Source organism: Ambystoma mexicanum, chromosome 12 (genome assembly GCF_040938575.1).
Source record: "Ambystoma mexicanum isolate Mex_15411 chromosome 12, UKY_AmexF1_1, whole genome shotgun sequence".
Lineage (NCBI taxonomy): Eukaryota > Metazoa > Chordata > Amphibia > Caudata > Ambystomatidae > Ambystoma > Ambystoma mexicanum.
The window spans coordinates 96790030-96812178 of NC_090936.1; the positions used below are offsets into that span (position 1 = coordinate 96790030).

The window sequence follows — 22149 nt, forward strand, 5'->3', positions numbered from 1 at the left end:
TGTTCGTGAGTATATTTGTGTGTTCTTGTTCATTTCTGTGCTGTCTTCTGTGTTACTCCGAACGCAGCCTTATCTGTACTTCTTCCGACAGCAATCTCTCTTACTGTACGGCTACACCTCTCCGTCTGTATCTTTTCCTTCTCTTTGCCTTTCTGTGCTTACCTATCTTTCCTCTCCGTCTGACTTGCCTTCCTTCGTTTGCATTGAGATCTCTTCTCGACGGCAGTGCAGCGACTTTTCCTTTGCTTCCGATCTCCGTTCGTTCGCTCTTCTGGGTCTGGGCTATCGGCCGCCCTATCCGGCCTGATCTTCCCCTGTCTCCTGTTCCGCACGGTTACCTTTCTGAGTTCATTGCTGGTCAGCCCTGTTCAAGACGGATCTGGATCGGCTCGAGCAGGGGCCGATTCCAGTCATCCTCACTCAGCTTGTTGGAGCTATCGAGTCTTTCTTCCTTCGAATACATTGAACTGCTCCAGACCATCAAGGATTACTCGTCACTTCGCATTTGGGACCAGTATTCCAACCAACACTATGTCCTCCAGAGTTTTATGTTGCCATTCCGGATTTTTCCCGGGTCTGGGGTTTGTCTCCTTAGAGCCCCCCAGCACTCGGTAGATTACCAGTCACGGTGGCCTCCAAGGGAGCCAGACCTTATTAACACGACAAAAAGGACAAGAAGCCTAAAGAAAGAAGGGACCCAGACACAAGAAGGTCTCGAAAGAAGAACCCAAGAGAACTTAAGGACAGCACTTTAGAAGGACAAGGCGAGGAGGAGGTTCAGGAGGGTACTTCCTTGCAAGACAAGCCTGACAGAATTGCAGAGGTCTCGAAAGAGCACAGAAGAGGAACAGGGAGAATGGAGATGTATGTTGAAGTCACCAAGGAGGAAGAGTTGAGTGGTTGAGGCCAGGAGGGAGGAGAGGTCTGCCCACAGGTGATTTGACCTCTTTTCAAAATGGGTGCTGATAAATGCATCGTTTTTTCTAAGAAGCCGTATGGCCTACCATATGACAATATAGAACAAAGAGTTGCAGTAGAAGTGGACTTCAGCAGACTACAAAAATAAGATTAAAGATATTAGAAAAACAAAAAAGGAAAAAGCAAAAGGTTTATGGGTCCCCTAAAAATCAAACAGAACCCCCAAAATAGAAGTCTGCCCTAACACACATATAGTAATAAAAATGTATGTGTGCCCACATGAATCAAAGAAATTGCGCAAGATGTATAAAAGAAGGATTCTATTCCATAAGCAAGAATAAGGCAGCTGAATTGCAGACTATTCTCTCTGGGAAGCAGATGGGTGGCAATTTCATTTCTGCTTGGAATAAAATGCGTTGCCAAGCACTAATTGTCATTTCTCTAGGGTAAAACATTCTTAGATGAACGGGTTATTTTTCGAAACTCCTTCATAGAATTCAATGTGAGCCAGAAAATATTTTCAATTCGGCTCCACAAAAACACTTATTAAACTATGGGGGAAGGTGGTGTCATTAAGCAAGACTTTAAAATGAAGGATGCAAAACCCTAGTGACAAATTAAGGGGACTTGGCAGATAAATGTCAAAAACAAATGTCAACAATTTAAGTGAATTTAAGGGAAAAAACAGGGGATCAAGTCCATTAACACCTACTTTATATTTGCACAATGGAAACCGTACCAGGAACATTTGTTGGGTTCTTAAGGTGGATTTAGTTCCTGTTGTTCATATTGTTGTTTTTTGGTGGCTATGAATTCATTGTATGGATACAGCTTTAAATTTCGGATGGTCCATAATCCATCCTGGATCATAATAGATATTCAAATGATATCCACCACTTGCAAGACAAAAGTAAATTGCATTACAATACAGAGTGGCTACGCTGCATCCTCGCATCGGCGCCAAGCAGCAGAGTTTGCAACAACAAACACCTTTGTCTCTATCAATGCTTCAGATTACGAATCACTTATTATAGGTAAATCACAAAACCAAAGGTTTACATTTTAAAAGGTCAATCTTACTGTGATCCTATAGTCTGTGACTCTTCCTCCACAACCTTCACTGATAGATGGCGGTTCTTCTAGAATCGAACGCGAAGTGCTCAGGACATGCAGGAAAATTTCTCCTCCGTGGCTACTGAGCATGTGGCTTATAACTTTGGATCCTGATTTGCGTGGCTGCTCCAACAAAACAGAACGACCTGTTGCGATTGAAACACTTTGTGAGTAATTTATGAAAAAGCAAAACATGCACATTCGTTAGAATACATTTGAATGGACACACCTTTGGCAGTGTACATACATATAATTGACCTCTTCAAAGTAGATGCTTGGTTTTAATTTGCAATGCACAACTACGTTTTGCCATGCTTATTTTACAGAGGCTCAGGGTTTCCTAGGAGAAAATCAAGGTGCATAAATGTGCAAAATTTAGCCTGGACAAAATATGAATGACCAAACATCTGTACAGTATAAATAAACTCTAATCAAATATTGTCCCCGGATGCACAAGGCACATGCAATTAGGGTTGAGTTTTCTAATTGCAGAGTATATCTTCAGTAGGCTCAACCCTTTTAGTCGATTCAACATATCAGGGTAGTCTCAAGTAGTTTTTGGTCTAAAGAATTTCACTCTCTTCCTCCTCTGACTCTAGCATTGACTAGAGTATGAAGATTATATATCAAGGGAAAGGGATTTCATGAGGAGCAGAACATTTTAAGATTGTGTAATCGCAATGAGAAAATAATCAAACAGCTTTATTTCTGCAATTTAGCCATTAAAGCATAAAATTCATGAATACACGTAGGACTAACACAAACACAAAGATTAATCACAATGTAAAGTGCAAATGCATATCAGCAAATATACTCTTTCCTCACAACTTTAAAACAATATCATTAATCTCAAACGTGCCTGTGCATAGGTACAAAATGAATATATGAAATTATAATCAATGCACAAGCGTTAAAATCATACAAACACGACGTGACATTTATCTGATAAGTTGAATCTGGGTGTGTTGTATTCTCCCCCATTCTAGGATAGTTGATCCTGGGTGTTCGCACTCGGTAACTGTGGCACTGTCACTGGGTCTCTCTAGCCTTCCCACCTAGAGCCCCCTCCGCAAGGTGTTCCATGCATTGCTGCAAGTTATTTGTTTCTCTCCTGTGTCTTCCTTGATGTGACACTGGCCCCCTCCAACTCCCCCGCTGCACACTGATTTGTGTGGCACAGGGCTGTGCGTCTCTTCCCTCCACCTACCTCCTTTGCACCCCTTATGAAGCTCTCAGTTTCTCCTGTTTTCTCTAACCACTACTCTATCTCCTACCCTATCCCACTCACTAAGTCTGGAAGGAAGAAGCTCAAGAGGGACAGGCTAGTCTCCAACCCAGGCCTTCCTATTGTCGATATCTAAAACAGTGCTTCCTCAAGACAGACTCTCAGACATCCTCTTTGTCGTTCCCTCTCCTGACCTATGGACCCTTCATATGCTCTCTGTTCCCTCTCCACTTTCCTCCTCGACCATTAATGGTGGCAGTAGGTGTGATGTCCTCTTGGCATCACCCTACTCCTCCAAATCCATCATTAATGTCTATCTGAATGGCACAGTCTCGGTTCAGGGCCTTCAGCCCAACCTCCTTCTTGATTGTCGTATCAACTTCCTCCCTTCTCCTACTAGTCCTTCCGCTACACCTCTGGCACCCTTCTCTTCCTCCTCTGCCCACCCCTCTGCCCACCCTCTGGCCCCTTTACCACCTCCGTAGGGTGCAACACAAGCCTGTAATACTCCACAAAGTCTTTCAAATGTGGCAACCTGCTCCACGTCGCTACTCTCAACTCTCGGTTCTCCTGTGCCACACAATTCTCTGATATCCGTCACCTCCTTGAAGAACTTGACCTAGATGTCCTTGCTGTCCTTGCTCTCACGGACGCATGGTTCATAGCCAGCTCTGTCAAGGGTTTTGGCACTCTCCTCCCTGAGGGCTACAAGATCCTCTCCGAACCCAGAACCAACCATCCCAGAGGTGGACTAGCCTTGAACTTTCCTGATTGGCTCCCTGCCTGTAATCCCTACGCAGACCTACTTCACCTTTGAATGCCTGGACTGCAGGTGATCTATCTCTTCTGGCCTCTCTCTGACTGTGGCCACCATCTCAACGTCTCCTCCTCGGAGACCTCAACAGCCACCTGAATTCCTATACATCTCTTGCCGCCTACCTTATCAGTCATCCCGCTCATCCTCAGTGGAGGCCTTTGCTGCTACTTTCTATCCTCCTCCTCCTGTGGTTGACATACACTCTAAGACAGCCCTCTCTAGCCTGCATCTTTCTATCTCTAACACTATCAATGTCCTTGCCCGGTCATGAGAATCTGCCCGAAGCCCAATTAGGCACTCCCTTGTGCACTCCCGCCTGAAGAAACCATCTGCCGATCCTTCCTGTCCTGCAAACTACCGCCTGATCTCTATCACTCCTTTCTTTTGGCAAACTCTTGGAAACGTTTGCCATCTCCCAGCTCACCCTCCACACTGAATCTGTTGGTTGTCTCCATAACCATCAGTCTGGCTTCATTGCAGCTAGGGCATGGAAAATGCTCTCCTGAACATCGTTGAGGACCTGCTCATTAATCTGGATTCTAGCCTTCCCTCCATCCTCATTCTCCTTGATCTTTCCTCTGCTTTCAACACGATCAACCATGCCATCCTGATCAATCGGCTCCATGAGAACCTGGGCATCAGATGGGGCCCTTGCCTGGTTGACTTCCTTTCTCCTGGACTGTCCCTCTCAGGTCCAACTGGGGTCCTTTTTCTCCACCACCTCTCTCTCCACATGTGGTGCTCCCCAGTGCTCCAACCTCTCTGCCTGACTTTTCAACCTCTACGTGGCCACTACAATTTCCTCTAACTTTCAGTGTTATGCGGATGACACTCAGCTCTCTTTCAGGCTCCCATCTGCCTCCTCTCCTATCTCGCTCATTCCTTACTGTATCCACAATTCAGGAATGGTGTGCCTGCAACAATCTCTGCCTCAATGCCAGCAAGACTGAGATCCTCCTAATTGGGACCCCTAATCCCGCTTTCCCTCTCGCTCTGGCCCCCCACCTTGGGCCCTCTGCCCGCGCCTTCATGCGAGGCAAAAAATCTTGGGGGTCATCTTCGGCTCCACTCTCTCCTTCTGCAATCATATCACGGATCTCTCAAAGAAGTCCCACTATCAACTGCACCTCCTCAGAGGTACTGTTCCCTTTCTCACTTTCCTCCAGCCTGCCTCTCAACCTGCTTCCTCTACTCTCTGCCCTCTGCAACTAATCCAGAACAGGACTGCAAGACTTGTCCTTGCCTCAAGCCCAGGGATCATATCTCTCCAGCCCTGAAATCTCTCCACTGGCTCCTGGTGGCTGCAGGGATCCAATCAAGACAGTCCCCATTGTCCACAAGACTGTCTGGGGCCAGGGCCCGCTTTACATCCAACTCTCTCTTCCTAAACATCTTCCTTCTTGAGCCCTTCGCTCAGCCATCTCCAACTCGGAGGATCAGATGCTTCTCCAGAGAGTTGGAGGTAGAGATCACTCCTCTTTAGGGGCCTCCCTCTGGAAAGGCCTCCATGCCCCTCACAAATTCGAGCAGGACCATCATCAGGTTCCGGAAGCAGCTCACGACCTTCCTTTTTGCTTCTGCTTTCTCTCTTGTTCCCCCTTGCTAACCACCCGTCTGTCGCGCTAGTTGTTTGCCTGGCTACCCTCTGAACTTAATGGGCACCAAGCTTCCTACACAATCTGTAGCACCTGCACTGCCTCCAGGCCTACACTCACTTAGGGGCTGTATCTAACCATATAGTCCCTGCCACCCCCATCTTTTATGCACTTCCCTAAGCTGGCTGCATTTACTGTGAGCTACTGCTGCCCTGAAGGCACTCTCCTCGCTCCCCCTAACCCCCCCTGCACTTGTACGATCTGAATGACAAGGCCTAGTAAGATCTTTTGTTTCTTCCTCCCTACCTTGTCTTGTTGTGCCTAGAAACAGGCGTGCTATAAATGATTCATCATATATCAATTACTAATATGCTAAAATACTTTCCCTCACAATTAGTTCCCATTACTTTCAAACAATCATACATGTGTACCATCCAAGTTAATTGAGACTTACACAGAATAAATCAGCCATTAAACGGACAACACAAATGTTTTTCTGGCAAGGGCTTGTCTTAAAAACATCAGCGACCAGATCACCCATGGGTTCTCTGCCCATAGTAAATGTAAGAATGCAGGTCGGCATTGCACAAACTGTCTATCAAAATTGGGACTAGCGTTCTAGCTCTAATATCTTTAATCACTGAGCAGAAAAGTACAAAATGCAGAGTATCCTCCTCAGCATCGTACAGAAGGGGTGTACCCTTTCCCTCCCTGCCACCTCACCAACGAGATAGCGTTTAACTCGTAGGAAGTTAATTGAATATGGCTTGAGTCGGGAGATGTCTTTCTGCAGGATTATTTGCCAACTATAAATAAATTGTGCATGACATCAGACGTTTCTCTGTAGTCTCTGGACATTGAAAACAACGGATGCTTGAGATGTGCAACTACAGCTCAAGTAATGAGCGTAAGGTTATTCAAATAGTGCTCAGCATTCGGTTATGCCAGCAGCTTCCTTACTTGATACAAGGGGCAACCAACACCCCCCTTATCTAACAAATGCTTGATATGGGAATGTGTTACCCCGGCCTTAGGGTTGGTCTAAAGTCTGAGCCAGTGCAAGAATGGTTCCAGCACCATTTCATCACCCAAAATGACATACCTAGATCAGTGTGATCCCCATAGTTTGGGGCAGATTGTGGAAGGCCGAGAATTCATTTTAAGAAAGAATTCTCAGCAACTTGAATATTCTACACATCACCACAGCCCCCTAACGAAGCTCAATTTTTGGCTACTGCCTTTGCGTTACCGACATAAATCATCTATCGAATCTGGTGGCCTAGTGCTAGAAATTGACATACATTTCCGTAGCCCCTTGCCCCTCCCAACCCCCACTTCTCCAAGTGCTTGTTTAAACCGGACACCAATGTGTGTCCCTGGTTTAAAATTAGAGATAAAACGTATCCCCAGGTAATCAAAAATCTGAACTCTTGGGTTTATTACACCATTTGTCAACATTGGTGCCATCTATGGACTTATTCTTGAAATATGACAAGTCATTACAGTCGACTTAGCGGCATTAACTTTGAGATCTAATGATGTCATAAAAATCTGTATATGCCATGACAAGGTCCTGCAGGGCCCGTGGCGTATGAGCAATCGGGATCACGTCATCGGCATAGGCCAAAACCACATACAAATTCCCATTAATTCTCGGTACATCCGAGCTGGCCTGCATTAGTGCATCGAAAACACAATCATAAAGGCTATCAAACTATGTAAGGTTAGGGTACTTTAAAATGAAAGTTTGACTGTGAAACCTTCCGTTACGTGAGAAAGGGGAACTTGTGTTTGTCCTGTGTTAAGCTGTAAAAAAACATTCCATGTCAGTCAACACAGGACGTTTTGCATACAAAATCTTTTTTCTCCGGCATCCGCATTGCCATGATAAAATGCTATTGTAGTCTTATCAAGTAAACTTTAGATGTACCTGTACCAGCATTTACAATGATCCAGAGTGACAAATTATTGACCTTTGCACTCTCAAAGATCAATCCATTAGACAGGCTTGTACTTACTGAAGGAGCAGAAGAAAATGCAAGGCCAAATAGGGTCTCATCCACCAGAAGTAAAGACACTCCTGGAGTTATAGAGGACAAGAAACTCCCCCTGTACGCTAGACTATCCAGTACACAGAACCCCACTGCCTACACAAAACTGAAAAAAGCAGAAATCCAGATGAGGTGGCAGAGCCAAAATTTGACATGCATTACTCACTGTAATAGCATTTCTGATGATTGTATCTGCTTAGATTCACATGCTGTGTATATAGTCCGACATCTAGTGGAAATTGCAGAGTATTGCATCCTTCTTTCAAAAATCGAAATGATACATCGATATGGGCGTGACTGTAACACTATCCCTAACGTGAAGTGTGGTGTACCCAAAATCCCTCACGTGTCGAGGTCCCTCTGGTTGTGTTTTTTCTGCCGTGAGAGAGCCTTATAGTCAGGGTGAGCGAGTACAGGAGAGAAGGTGTTCGAGATCTATGTTCCTTCTACTCCACTACGGAAAGAAGGGTGGGCACATGTGAATCTAAGCAAATACAATCATCACAAATGCTATTACAGTGAGTAATACCTGTCATCTGATGCTTGTGGATCTGCTTGGAATCGCATGCTGTGCATAGACCAGCGAGCAGTACCCAGAGATGGTAGTGGGATGTGTGAAGGAACAGTAGCAAAGAGATGTTTTAGCACTGCTTGTCCCACCTGAGAGTCAGACCTAGAGTGAGTATCGAGGCAGTAGTGTTGTGTAAAGGTGTGTATAGAACTCCAGGTTGCTGCTTTGCAAATAGAATCTAGAGGAACATTCGCAATGAATCCTATGGTAGCCCCTGTGCCCAGAGTAGAGCGTGCTCTGGCATGAAGGGTAGATCTCTTTTGGCAAGAGTATAACACATTATGATGCATTTTACGATCCACTTGGAAATTGCTGATTTAGAGACAGGGTCCCCTTCTCTACCAGCTGCCACTGATCCGAAGAACTGGTTTGTTTTCCTTAGTGGCTTTGTCTTTTCCAGATAGTAAATTACTGCTCCTCACATGTAGTGTGTGGAGGCTTCTTTCCGTCACATTAGTGGTGTTTTGGGAAAAGGTGGGTAGTTAACATGGAACTTTGAGATAAATTTAGGCGCAAAGCGGGGGTGTATGCGCAAAACCACCCTGTCTTTGTGAATCATAACGAAGGGGTCCTGAATTGGAAGGGCCGACAGTTCACTAACTCTCCTTATAGAGGTGATCGCCACTAGGAAGGAGGTCTTGTAAGTGAGTGCTTTAAGGCTAGCTTTGTATATTGGTTTAAAGGGAGGGCCCATCAGTTTGGGAAGAACAACATTCAGGTCCCATCCGGGAGCTGGGTTGGAGATAGGGGGATGAAGTCTCTTTACCTCTTCCATAAAGGATTTAATTACAGGAATTTTCCACCATGAAACCTTGGTCTGGGACGTTGTGTACGCCGAAAGCGTGGCTAAGTGGAGTTTAAGATAATTGAAAACCAGTCCTGAATCTAACAGGTGAGTTCGGTAAGAGACGATATCTTTAGGTAAGCATTCAATATGATTGATGCCCATTGCCATTACACCAGATGACAAATCGCTTCCATTTGCTGAAGTAGCAATGCCTGGTGGCAGGTTTCCGAGCTTCTCAGAGTATGTCCATGCATCTTTGAGGGAGCTGGACGTGCCCAAATTATTAGCTCAGGAGCCAGGCAGCTAAATTTAGAGTTTGAGGGCATGGATGTAGCGATTCCCCCTGGTAATGAGACAGCATGTTGCACGGGCACGGCAGTCTCCTGGGAGGGGAGATGGACATTGCCATGAGATGGGAGAACCAAGGTTGGTTGGCCCACATAGGGGCCACCAGGATCATTGTGACTGGTTCTTGGTGCATCTTGTACACTATTCTGTTGTGCAGGGGACTCTGGGGTGAAGGGGTGGGCGGGGTCGGAGGACATGCAGACAGATTTCCCAGACAATTTTATCTAAAGACTGTTCCCCTTGGAGCGGTTCCGAGAGTACGTGGAGGCGTAATCTGGGCATTGGGCGTTCTCCAGAGTGGCGAATAAATCGGTCTCTGGGAAGTCCCATTCTGCAAAGACGTAGAGTAAAATGTCCTCCTGTAGCCGTCACTTGTGCACTACGGGTAGGGGGAAGTCTCTGCTGAGTAAGTCTGCCAGAAGATTGAGTTCCCCTGGAACAGGCTGTGGAAGTAGAAACATGTGTTTGAGAGCCCACTTCGATATGTTCTGGGACAGTTTGGACAGCCCTATAGAGTGAGTGCCCCGTGTTTGTTTAAGTAGTACTTGTCTGTGAGGACTAGAACTGTTTTACCCTGGAGGTTTGTCTGGAAGGCCTTCAGGGCCAACAGGTTGATGTGATTGGATGCTACTGCTGGAGACCACACGCTGTGCACAGTCTGTTGAAGGAGGTGAGCCCCCCCCCCACCCAGAGATGTGTCTGTGGTGAGAGTGGCTTCTACTGCAGGGTTGGTGAAGGTTTTCCCTGCAGAAAGTTTTTTCCCTTGACCACCACTGCGGAGACTGAACGAGGGCTGCCGACACAACCACTAGATCATCCCGTTGGCCTCATTGGTTCGATGGCCACAATTGCATGGGGCACATGCGCAGATGAGCGTGAGGCACTAGGTAGATGTAGGAAGCCATCATCCCAAACAGTTGCATGGTTTTGCGTACGGTCACCTGGTGACTGGCTACATAGTGAGGGATCCGGGAACAGCACGATTTGAATCCTCTTGTTGGAGGAAAAGACGAGGCTGTCTTTGGCCGGATTAAAGCCCCCAGAAACTGTTTGATTTGATTGGGGTCTAGACTGGATTTTTTCTCGTTGATACAGAATCCTAGGTTGAAGAGGAGACATGTTTGGCATGTTCCGTACAAATCCCCCCATTATGAGCCAGTCATTGAGGTAAAGATAGACTGGAATGGACTGCCTGCGCAGGTGAGCAGCTACAACCGCCAGTACCTTTGTGAATACCTGTGGTGCTAAGGCAATGCCAAAGGGGAGAACCTTGAACTGATAGTGGGTGTCCTCTATCCTGAACCGGAGGTACTTTCTGCGCGCTGGCAACATTGCAATGTGAAAGTATGCATCTTTCATGTCCAATGTGGCCATGTAATCCCCCTGCTGCAGCAGTGGGATTACCTCCTGCAGTGTTGTTATCCTGAACTTTTGAGGTTTGACATACTTGTTCGCGGGGCACATGGTGAGTTGCTTTTTGGGTACAAGAAAGTACACTGAATAAAGACCCTTGTTTACTTGGAGAAGGGGGGACGACTTCTATGGTGCCCTTTTTTTCCATCAGGATCTGAACTTCTTACGGCAGGATACTCCGATGTTCTGGCGACACGCATCTGCTTCTCTGTGAGTCGTTTCAAGGTGTTCGGAGAAACTCGATACTGTACCCGTCGGCAACGGTCTTTAGTACCCACTGGTTTGAAGTGATCCCCTCCCAGGCGTGTATGAATGACAAGCGACCCCCCGACTGGGGAAGCTGGGGAGGACCTGAACCGGCGAGTCACTTTGAGGTGGATGCTGGGGAGCCTCTAGGAGTAAAGGTCCGGCCTCTACCCTTGGTCCTACGAGGGCCTCTTTGTTGATATTGGATGCTACGAGAGGAGCTTTGGCCGGAGGACCAGGAGGTATTCCCTGAGCCGCATTGTCCTTGGGGAGAGCGGGAAAAGGATTGGCCACGAAAGAGCCGGCGTGAGTTAAAGCCTTCATGCTGGTTGAAGGGTTTAGCCATGATCTGGCAAAGTGACTTTAGTGTTTCGTGTTCTTTCTTTGCCATCTCTAGGCCGTCATCAAAAACTTTCCCAAAAGGTTGGAGTCCTCCACTGGCTTGTTGATTAGAGAGGCTTGAGTTTCTGGTTTAAAGCCAGAGTTTTTCAACCAGGCATGTCTTTGAAGTAAGGTCCCCTGAGCTAGGGTGCGTCCAGCGGTCTCAGCCGAGTCCAGCGTGTTCTTCGGTAGGTTATGTGTTACTTCTCTGCCTTTCTCCACAACCACCAGCAAGCTGATCGGGTGGGCTCTGGAACATTTTGAAGACCATCCTGAACGAGGGTCCATTGGACATCACTGTAACTTGCCAGGAGAGTGATGTTATTTGCGATCCTTGTGAAGTAGGCCGCAGAGGCGGTATCCCGCTTACCCAGGACATAAAGCTTTTTACAGTCTTTGTCCGGAGGGGCTTCAGCCGAGGACACTAGAGCCACTGCCCTCTTCTGAGCGGTAGTATTCACCAAGGAGTCCGGTGTAGCATGACCCCTGATGTAGAGGGGGGGTCCGAAGGTAATGGGCAGAATAAATTCTCAACCCGGTGGTTGACCGCCTGTGTAAGAGATGGGGACAACAAGGTAGGGGCTTTTAGAGTTTAGTAAGGGGATGGCTTGACTAGTCGGCGCCTTTTCCTTTAGGATATCCTCTACGAAGTCTGAGTCTAGAGAAGCTTCATGAGTTGCAATTTGAAAATGATCGGCTGCTTTTAAAATGGCATTTAACAACATCTGGTCGTCAACAGGTGACGAATCCCTAGTTTCTGCAATTTGTAGGAAATGGAGAAGGAATCCTCCTCCCTGGGTCTTGTGGGTGTAATATAACAGTCTGAAAAGTCAATGAACTGAGCCATTTTGTCCATGTATTGCTCAAACCTCTGCCTAGTCCATAGAGAAGAGGCAGAAGGGTCTGGAGGAGGAAAAGGCTGTCCAGAAGGGGGAGAATTTCCCAATAAGGCCTTCTGGAGAGGCTAGCGTGCCCTGTGTACGGATTGATTTATAGATATCTGGAGGGCAGGGGTCCATTGTAGAGCCTGTTTTGTTATGTTTCACTAGCTTGACGAATCTCTCTGATACTTGGGTGAAGCTTTGCAGCTTGTTCTGTGGTTTCAGGGTAGGTGGGGCATGGTGCACTGTCTGGTTGATTGGTCTGCTTTGTATGATCCGATGTATGACAGTGATTTTATTTTTAAAGTGGTCTGCAAGGTCATCACATTTATGAAGGTGCCAGTGTGTTGTTGCATCCCGATGGGTTTCTCATTTCATTTACGATGTTAAATAGGGATTTCTGGGTGTTGGTGGCTTTTGCAATTTGGACGTTGTAGTATTTATTTTTTGGCTTTGAGAATTTCCTTTTTGAATGCTTGGATTTGTTTTTAATAGTTTCTTCTTTTCGCCTGTCGTAGTTTTTCCTCCATTCAAGTTGCTGGGTTGCTTTTTTCATTGTATTGAGGTGGGTTGTAAACCATCTTGCCACTGCTTTGTTTTGTGATGGGATAATGGGGTTTTCCGGGGAGATGCTGCCGCCTATTGTCTCAGTGATATATTTCTGGATCAGGTCTGCTGTTTCGTCTATACTTTGCGGTTGATGGTTTCGAGGATTCCAGTTGTTCTTTTAGGTTACTATTTATGATGGTATTCCAGTTTCTTTTCCAGAGCGCGGGCACTTTTGGTGCTGTTTGGAGCTTTGGCTGGTAGTTGGAACACGAATGGTATGATGAGGTGGTCGCTCCACAGTATTTGTATTGGTGGCGCAGTTGAGATCAGTTTTATGTTGCAAAGAAAGAGGATAATATGAGCCTGCAGTCTTAACGCAGAATCTAACTGAAAGTCTTGACCTCCAAGGAGTGAAGTGATAGTTATTTCACAAAAAGTGAAGTGCTATAATCTCTTGATAACATCCAAGGCAAATATGTTCCATGACAAAATCTTGAAATCATAACACATGCATGCACACTTTCACAGCTTAACACGCTCATATTTTTCTTCAACAAAAAACGAAATGTTGGATGCAATGTAGCAGAATTGTTGAGAAAAGACCCAATAAATAATATTGTAAAAATTACCATTTAAAAGAAAGTTTGTAAGACAGGAAGATGGTCTACTATTTACATCAACTGGTGAGATTCGGAATGCTCCTGTGCAGTAGTGCAATTCTGTAGGGGGGAAAAAAACACCAAAACGAATTCAATCAGTTAGCACCATAAACACAAACTACAAAGCTTAGAATAATAGCGGCAAACGAGTTTCATAATCATGCATCACTGGTGCCGTTAACATCCATCTATGCCCGACAACGGTTTTGGATCCTTGCATAAACTCAAGCTGATAAAGGATCATCGATAAGATCCCCCATCTTTGGGCAGACACAAATATTTATATTTTGAAGATGGTTCTAGTCATTTGACTGCATTACTGAACATCCATTGTATCCCCTTTGCTTTACATGTTAGACATCATAGGTTTCCTTTTCATATTTCCACCAACACATCCCACATATCATTCAAGGTTCAGAGTGGAGATGGCTGCAGTACTGAAACCTAGCTTCAAATACATTGATTGGTTCCATGTGATACTGTCCCTGTATACAATGTCGCCATGCGAGAATGGTGCAGTTTTTTTGCGGAGACATTATCATCATAAGGAACATGCGGGGACACCCCTGCAACTCCTGTTCCCATTTACCCCACATATTGTCCCCATATATATTGTTGCCTATGCAGTTTCCCGGCGACTACATGTATGGCAACATTATATACGGGGACAATATTACTGGATACCCATCGATCACTCAACTCAGCCCTGGTAAAACATCTGATCTGTATCCACTGTTTCAGGGACCTCGAACCATTTCAAACTTGAAAGTAAGGAACTTTGGTGGCATCTATAAAGCATACCTTTTTCGAAACTAAGATTTACGCTTTTCTTTCTGAGCCATCACCGATATGGGATTATTTTTAATTTAGCAGTTTCAGTGATAATGCCTTGCAGATTATAAGAGCTGTGTGAAATCCCCGGATGCATAATCACTTGATTCCAAAGTGTGTTTACATTGCCGCAAAATCACTTTAGAGTCTTCTTTATTGTGCTCAAACCCTCTCTCCCTCGAACACACCTTTCCATCTAATAGGAAAGTAAGGACATGTAAACTTTGTACATAGATTTTTTTTACTAGTCACACGATTATCTGTGTAACATTTCGTTCAAGGGCAAGTAAACCTCTCGTCTCATTGAACCTTCTTAACATTCGCTGGAAAGCGAGGACACACAAACTAAATCCTCTCTGACCTCTACACTCAGGCTGTGGCGCTGTATTCCAAATAACATACATGTAAATAAGGTTTTAATTTATATTTTTATTCAACACCATTTCCATGCAGATAGTGGCTCAATGCAACACCAAGGTATAAATTGGGTACAGAAGCATAGGCAAAACAAGTTCCAAACATTTACAACGTATACGGTGCTGGAATGGGCCTTAGGTAGAAGAGTTGTGGGGGAGGAGTAGAGGCAACTTGCAGAGCTCCTAGTTGGTTCCTGCACTGAACGGCCAAGGCTGGTGGCCCAATTGTTTTTTTTTGTTTTTAATGGTATTGTAAAGTATTATTCCTAATTATATCGGTTGTTTGAAATAGATTGTTGTATTTAACTTAGGAACATGCTGTACACTGTAATGCTTTGCATGACTTGAAGCAGAAATAAGGCTTTTTGATGACATTATTAGTTTAGGTTTGGCATTTACAAACCAGCAAAAAGAGAGGAAATTCCAGGGTAAGGGAGGACTTCACTAAAGAGCAACTTATAGAGTGTGTTAGTCTCTTTGCAAATGGCAGGTAGAAGAATTATTCATCGGAGGAATATGTGTTTGCTGGCCAAGCATCTGTGTGGATATTGCAAATGCTCTGCATCTGAAAGCGAGTGGGAAACTAGTGGAGTTTGTCTGGAGTATGAGAAATAGCAATCCAGCATCAGAGACTAGCAACTAGTCTGGCTACATCTTGGACTAGCTGTCGGGCAGGAAGTTTCGATTCTTGAGGAATTATGGTAAGGTGCCTAGCATGTATCAGCTGAAAATGATGGTAGGATGGGTTAGAGATTGTGGCCTACAATAATGATATATAGCACGAGCAGCATTATTCCATAGAGTACTGTTAGGGAGAGAATTAGACTCCCAGTTCTTTTTGCTGGACTTTAAGACTTAAATTTCTAACCTGGAGAGAGAGAGACCTTTTTTCCCACTCTCTCATGCATTTTTCTGTGATTTGGACTCTGTTTTTTTTGACTTTGGAGTCTGACATAGGAATCATATTTACATTGTGATGCACAGCACCTTCAGTGCAGTGACACAGGGAAGTCTCTTAGATTTCCCAAAGGTTTAAATACCTTCTCTTGGTGAAACTACTGTTGCCAAGAGCAGTGAAGGGAAATTGACTTTACTTACTTTTTGTGCCTTTCTAGACCCAGCTCACACTATCTTACAATAGGGTGCTGGAGGGGTTACTTAGTATCCCCTTTGTCTAGTTTCTCATTTAACATTTTTATGTTACCCTTTCTACAATTAATGGCTGGTGGCAGTGGTTACTACCATTGGGTGTTTCTACTGAAAGCTGCATAAGACACTCATGGGTGCCCATTTTGTCAAAATGGCTCCGGTCTTCTTTTTTCGCCATTTCTTGTTGGAAAGGTCCATCTTGAGATTTACTCTGCGCGCCAAACCAGGTTTGGTCCCTTTGTTCGTTTTGTCTTTGGTGGGATTCACCAGTGAAGCCCGCCTCTGGCTCCAGCGTGTCTGGCAGGGGCAGAAAGTTAGGGAGGTGCCCGAAACTCCCTGTGCTTAATCCCCTTGGTTACAGGAATGCACCCAAAAGGTGATTGGCTATCTGGCTGTCCTTGGAGGAAAACCACCCTGCTATGCGATTAACAGCTAGGCTGCAAATGAATGGGAGAAACCTGCATAAAAGGCAATGTTTTTTGCTTGGAAGGCAGAGTCGACCACTGGACTAAGGACTTCGAAGAAGAACTTGGAAGAAATGCCTGCTGCACCTCCGAGACCGTTGCTTTGCCCAGTGAAGCCCTGCTGCAGTGCTCAAGCTCAGAATTTGCCTCGGTCTAGAGAAGCCCTGCAGAGGACAACTTCTCCCCTTGGGTTGGTGGGACCCATCGGCCCCAAAACAAGCTCCTCTGGAAATCCTCTCAGAGCTGGCTGTACTTCCATTGCTGCTGCAGGAACCGATTTCCAGGGAAAGGAACACCAGTATTGAGTGAGCCTTTAAGTCGGACCCGAGCTACAGGAAGATCCTCTGGACTCCGATGAAACAGAGCTGACCAAGCCTGAGCCACCTCAACAGAGTGCTGGACCCCAGATGCGAGGAAAGTCCATTAAGGTATCAGAGAACCGCAGTGGTGCTATTTGCGAGGGTCGCGAGAAGCTGAGACCGTGAAGTGCGCTGATCTGAATTTTGCCCATTGCTGCCGCCGACCTTCAATTCGTAGTGCAGGAGTCCCCGGACGTACTCCCTCTTGTTGCCACGACTGAGGCCCAGGAACAACAGGATCTGCAGACCTACACAGGAACAGAAGCCAGCTGGAACCAATTTCTTCAAACCAAAGGTACTGTAAAACTAAGGGGTTGCTGATCTCTCATCGTGTAGCCTTGCTAGCTCTCAGTTGAGACTTGTCTTGGTTGCTTTTGCAGAGTTGCTTGCACCTTTGCCCCCCACATGCCTCCAAGCTTGTGGCCCTACAATGATTTCAATTTCTACAAATACTTCTAAAAAGATTGTGCAAAACTTTTTACTTACCTGCAAGGAGTGCTTCAGCTCACATAGACTTTTGCTTCATTAACATTGGCTGTCCTGGCTCCCTGAAAGACTCTTCTTACCTCTGACTTTTTGCTTGACCTTTCCCCCACGAAAGGGTTAATTGACTTTGCATTGGAGGGTTCAAAAGTACTTACCTGCTTAAGAATATTTGTTAACCTTTCTTTTATTCCCTAAAACCTTTTCTTTGACACCAAACTCAGTATTGCTGTAAATGTACCAGTGATATATTAATGTCCACAGTGTCCTAGTTAATTAAGTCACTGCAGGGTGTAGGAAGTGTCTGTGTGCCATCCCAATTGGCTATCTATTGATTTACAGAAACAGAGTGTGTATTTTGAAGTATATTTTTGTGTTACATATATTTGCTCCCTTCTAAAGGAGGCTTATTCAACTGACTTAAATTAATAAATAATTGTTTAATCAAGAATCCTTGAGTGTAAGTGTTGGTTTGGGTACTTGTCACTGTGAATCTCTGTGTAATAACCCTACAGCTCACATTGACCCCTCTTGAGATAAGCCTGGCTGCTCAGTAACTCTACCAACTTGTGTAGTACATGCTTATACCAACGGTTGGGTTAACTATTGCCAAGAGGATAAGCCTGGTGCAGTCTCCCACGGGGCACTCCATACAATCTTGCCTACCAAGCCATGACCACCATTTCGGCGGAATACCAGGGGTTCAGCAGGCTTAAAGGGATAGTCCAGCAAAAAATGTTATTTAAAAAATAGATAGGCAACATTAAAAAAAAAAAAATACTAGCACTTTTTTTTTTAAACTTCCTATGTAAAATTTGGAGCAATTCAAGCTCAAAATTCGCAAAAGCAAGCACATGGGCGCATCCATTTTGTGAAATGGATGCCCGCCTGTTTTGGCTTTTGCGGCACTAATGAAGGAAAAGCCAGCCAGCTGTAGTAAACAAAAGCTACCGCTGGGTGGCTTTTCCTTCATTGGTGCTGTACGCGGAGGACGGGGACCGGAGACCAGAGCAGGAAAGCTGCAGCTGAATCTCGGTAAGTGCTATTCATTTATTTTTAAAAATAACACCTAGCTGCGTTTTTTTTTCTAAGTTTTCCGGGCTGGAGGAGCCCGGAAAACTTAGAAATAAAACCGCAGCTTTAAAAACGTATTTATGTTTGCGGTCGCACCGGAGACCCAAAGTGATAGCCACAGCAGACGGAAACACACGGTTGTGTTTACATGCCGCAGTGTTTCTGCCTACAGCTGATTTCCCATTTGGGGTTCTCGTGCTCCCCACGGCCCCCCCCGCGAGCCCCAAATGGGAAATGCTAAATGCTGCAGTGTTTCTGCCTAAATCTGCTTTCCCATTGGGGCTCTCGGGAGCCCCAAATGGGATTTAGGCAGAAACACAACCGAGCCCCAAATGGGAAAGCAGATTTAGGCAGAAACACAACCGCGTTGTGTTTCTGCCTGCCTTGGCTCAGCACCGGAGACCAAAGTGATAGCCACAGCAGGCAGAAACACAACTCGGTTGTGTTTGAAAACGCTGCGGTTTTTCTTTCTGAGTTTCTCAGGCTCCTCCGAGCCGGAGGAGCCTGAGAAACTTGGAAAGAAAAACCGCAGCGTTTTCAAACACAACGTTGTATTTATGTTTGCGGTTGCTTCAAAAGCGACCGCAAACATAAATACAACGTTTTTAAAGCAGCGGTTTTATTTCTAAGTTTTCTGGGCTCCTCCAGCACGAAAAACAGAAAAAAAAACGCAGGTAGTGCTTATTTGAAAAAAATAAATAAATAGCACTTACCGAGATTCAGCTGCAGCTTTCCTGCTCTGGTCTCCGGTCCCCGTCCTCCGCGTACAGCACCAATGAAGGAAAAGCCACCCAGCGGTAGCTTTTGTTTACTACAGCTGGCTGGCTTTTCCTTCATTAGTGCCGCAAAAGAAAAAGCCAGCACAGGCGGGCATCCATTTCACAAAATGGATGCGCCCATGTGCTTGCTTTTGCGAATTTTGAGCTCAAAATTTTACATAGGAAGTTTAAAAAAAAGAAGTGCTAGTATTTTTTTTTTTTAATGTTGCCCATCTATTTTTTAAATAACATTTTTTGCTGGACTATCCCTTTAAGGTGAACTGGCAAAAGTCTGTGCTCTTCCCACTACAGGGAGGGGACGGAGCTATCCCCCAAAATTGTCCTCATCTGGTTTCAGTTTCCTGTATTACGTATCTTGGCATCCATGCGAGTCTGAGCCCCTCAGATTTTCTGTAACCAAACCTGTATCCAGTAATGGACAGATTCTCCTCTGATGTGCCTCACTGGCAATCCCTCCTGCTGACCTTATTGGGTGAAGTGTCTCTTTAAAATGTTCACGCCCCCCCCAGGTTTCTATATGTGCTGCAAAACGCTCCACTCCCTATTCCCAGGTTTGGCCCCATTGTTCGCTTTGTGTTTGGTGGGATTCATGAGTGAAGCCCGCCTCTGGCTCCAGAGTGTCCAGCAAGGACAGCCACCCTGCTGGGAGAGTGACAGCCAGGCTGGAATGAAAGGGAGAGAACTGAATAAAAGGCTAGTATTTTGGCTTGGAAGGCAGAGTCGACCACTGGACGAAGGAACCAAAGAAGAACTTGAAGAGGACACCTGCTGCAACTCCTGGACCGTTGGTTTGCCCAGTGAATCCCTACTGCAACGCAAAGTTTGCATCGACAGAGAAGCCCCTCAAGGACGACTTCTCCCCTTGAGTTGGTGGGACCATTCAACTCCAAAGTAAGCCATCTGGACATCCTTCTTGGAAATGGTTGAATTTCCAGAGTTGCTGCTGGAAACCATACAACCAGGGAGAGGAACACCAGATTGTGTGCGTTGCTTTTAAGCTGGCCAAGATCTCCAGAAAGAACCTCCGGAGGCCAGGAAGCAGGACTAACCGAGCCGGAGCCCCCTCAACAGAATGCGGGACCGCAGAAGCAAGGAAAGTCCATCTCGACAGACAGGAACCGCGGTGTTGCTATTTGCGGTAGACGCAAGGAGCTGAAACACTGAACAGCCACTGAAAGTGAAGTTTGCTGGTTGCGAGTTTTGACTGCCCGAGTGCATTGCAGGAGTCTCCTGACGTCCTCACTCTTTTTCCCACAACTGAGGCCCAGGAACAGTGAGACCTGCAGAGCTGCACATGAACAGGAGTCATCTGCTGCATCTTTTCTTCATTTTAAAGGTGCCGTACAAAGTCTGAGAGAACTTACCTCTTGCTGTAGAGTTGCTTGCATCTTCTACCACTCACATGTCTAACCAGCTTGTGGCCCTACGTTTGATTGTTCTTTCTTCAAAGACTTCTAAAATATTGTGCAAAGACTTTTCAATTTACTTACCAGAGGTGCTTCATCCTATATAGGACTTTTGCCCATTGACTTTGGCTTAGCCTATTATACTGAATGACTCTTTCTGGGGGGATCCAAAAGTATTTGCCTGCTTAAGAATATTTGTGGTCTCTTGTATGTTCTAAATAATCTTTTCCTTTTGACTTATTACCATATGATCCTAAATGCAACAGTGATACATTAATGTCCCAGCACCCTAGCAATTGAAGTAACCTGAGGGTGTAGGTAGTGTCTGTGGGCCATCTCAAAAGGGTATCTACTCATTTAGAGATATAAAGAGTGTGTATTTCATGAAGGGTATTTGAGTGTTACTATAATATTGCTCCCTTCTGAAGAAGGCTTATTCTAACTGACCGATAAATAAATGAATAATTGTTTATTCAAGAAACCTTGAGTGTAAGAGTTTATTTGAATACTTGTAACTGTAAATCTCTGTGTAACTCCACTACAGCTCACATTGACCCCTCTAGAGATAAGCCTGGCTGCTCAACATGCTACCAAAACGACTGATCACCCAAGACTCAGTCGTTGGTCCACTGAGGTTGACAGGTGTGTGTTGTTAGGGAGAATTCTCATAATGTGCCAATTCCTCCCACCTTTTGCTAAACTTTGGGGCTTTAAACTTTTTTATTCTGTTTGTTTTCTGCGTTTATTTCTTTTGGTTATGGAGTTTTAGGCAACTCCATAAGCATCCTCTTGTTATTTGTGCCACACCGCACCCTCAGTGCAGTGTCACAGGAAGCCTTTCAGGCTGTCCCAAGGTTTAAATACCTTCTCTGGGATAAACTGTTTCCCAGAGAAAGTAAAGTGAAATTGACGTTACTAGTCTTTTCAAATTCCTAGACCCAGCACACCCTCTTACAATAGGGTGCTGGAGGGGTTACTTAGTATGCCCTATGTCTAGAAGCTCATGTAGCAGTCAAATGTTACACTTTCCTCTCGAAATGGCTGGTGGCAGTGGTTTTACAACAAACTATCATGATTTTTCCTGACCTCGAACACTGTTAGCGTTAAATCGCAGGACCTGGTCTTTTTTCACCATTTCTTTTTGGAAAGGTCCTTCTAGAGCTTGTCTCTGCGCGCCAAACCAGGTTTGGTCCCTTTGTTCCTACGCCTTTGGTGGGCTTCAGGACTGAAAACCGCCTCTGGCGCCTGAGTGTCTGGGGTGGGCAGAAAGTGAGGGAGGTGTCTGAAACTCCCTGTGCTTAGTCTCCTAGGAGACCCAAATGCACTCCGGCGTGATTGGCTGGCTGGCTGACTGTCCGGCAAGGACAGCCACCCTGCTGGGTGAGTGTCAGCTAGGCTGGAATGAATGGGAGGAAACTGGATAAAAGGCTAGTCTCTTGGCTTGGAAGGCAGAGTCGACCACTGGTACGAAAGAACCGAAGACGAGCTGGAAGAGGATGGCTGCTGCAACTCCTAGACCGTTGGTTTGCCCGGTGAAGCCCTGCTGTAGGTCCGAATCGCCAAGTTCATCTCGACAGAGAAGCCCTTCAAGGATGACTTCTCCCTTTGAGTTGGTGGGATGAATCAACTCGACC

At 45.5% G+C, this 22149-nt stretch overlaps 1 protein-coding gene across 4 annotated transcripts in view; it reads right to left on the reverse strand.

Annotated features, from left to right (window-relative positions):
* INTS13 (integrator complex subunit 13) overlaps positions 1–22149 on the reverse strand; it is a 285831-nt gene that overhangs the window by 107841 nt on the left and 155841 nt on the right. For all 4 annotated transcript variants that reach the window (XM_069628081.1, XM_069628080.1, XM_069628079.1 and 1 more), the window contains 2 exons: positions 13525–13614; positions 1999–2177 (listed from right to left, as the gene is read on the reverse strand). In XM_069628081.1, the coding sequence (XP_069484182.1) occupies positions 1999–2177; positions 13525–13614 (269 nt within the window). The remainder of the gene's footprint in view (positions 1–1998; positions 2178–13524; positions 13615–22149) is intronic.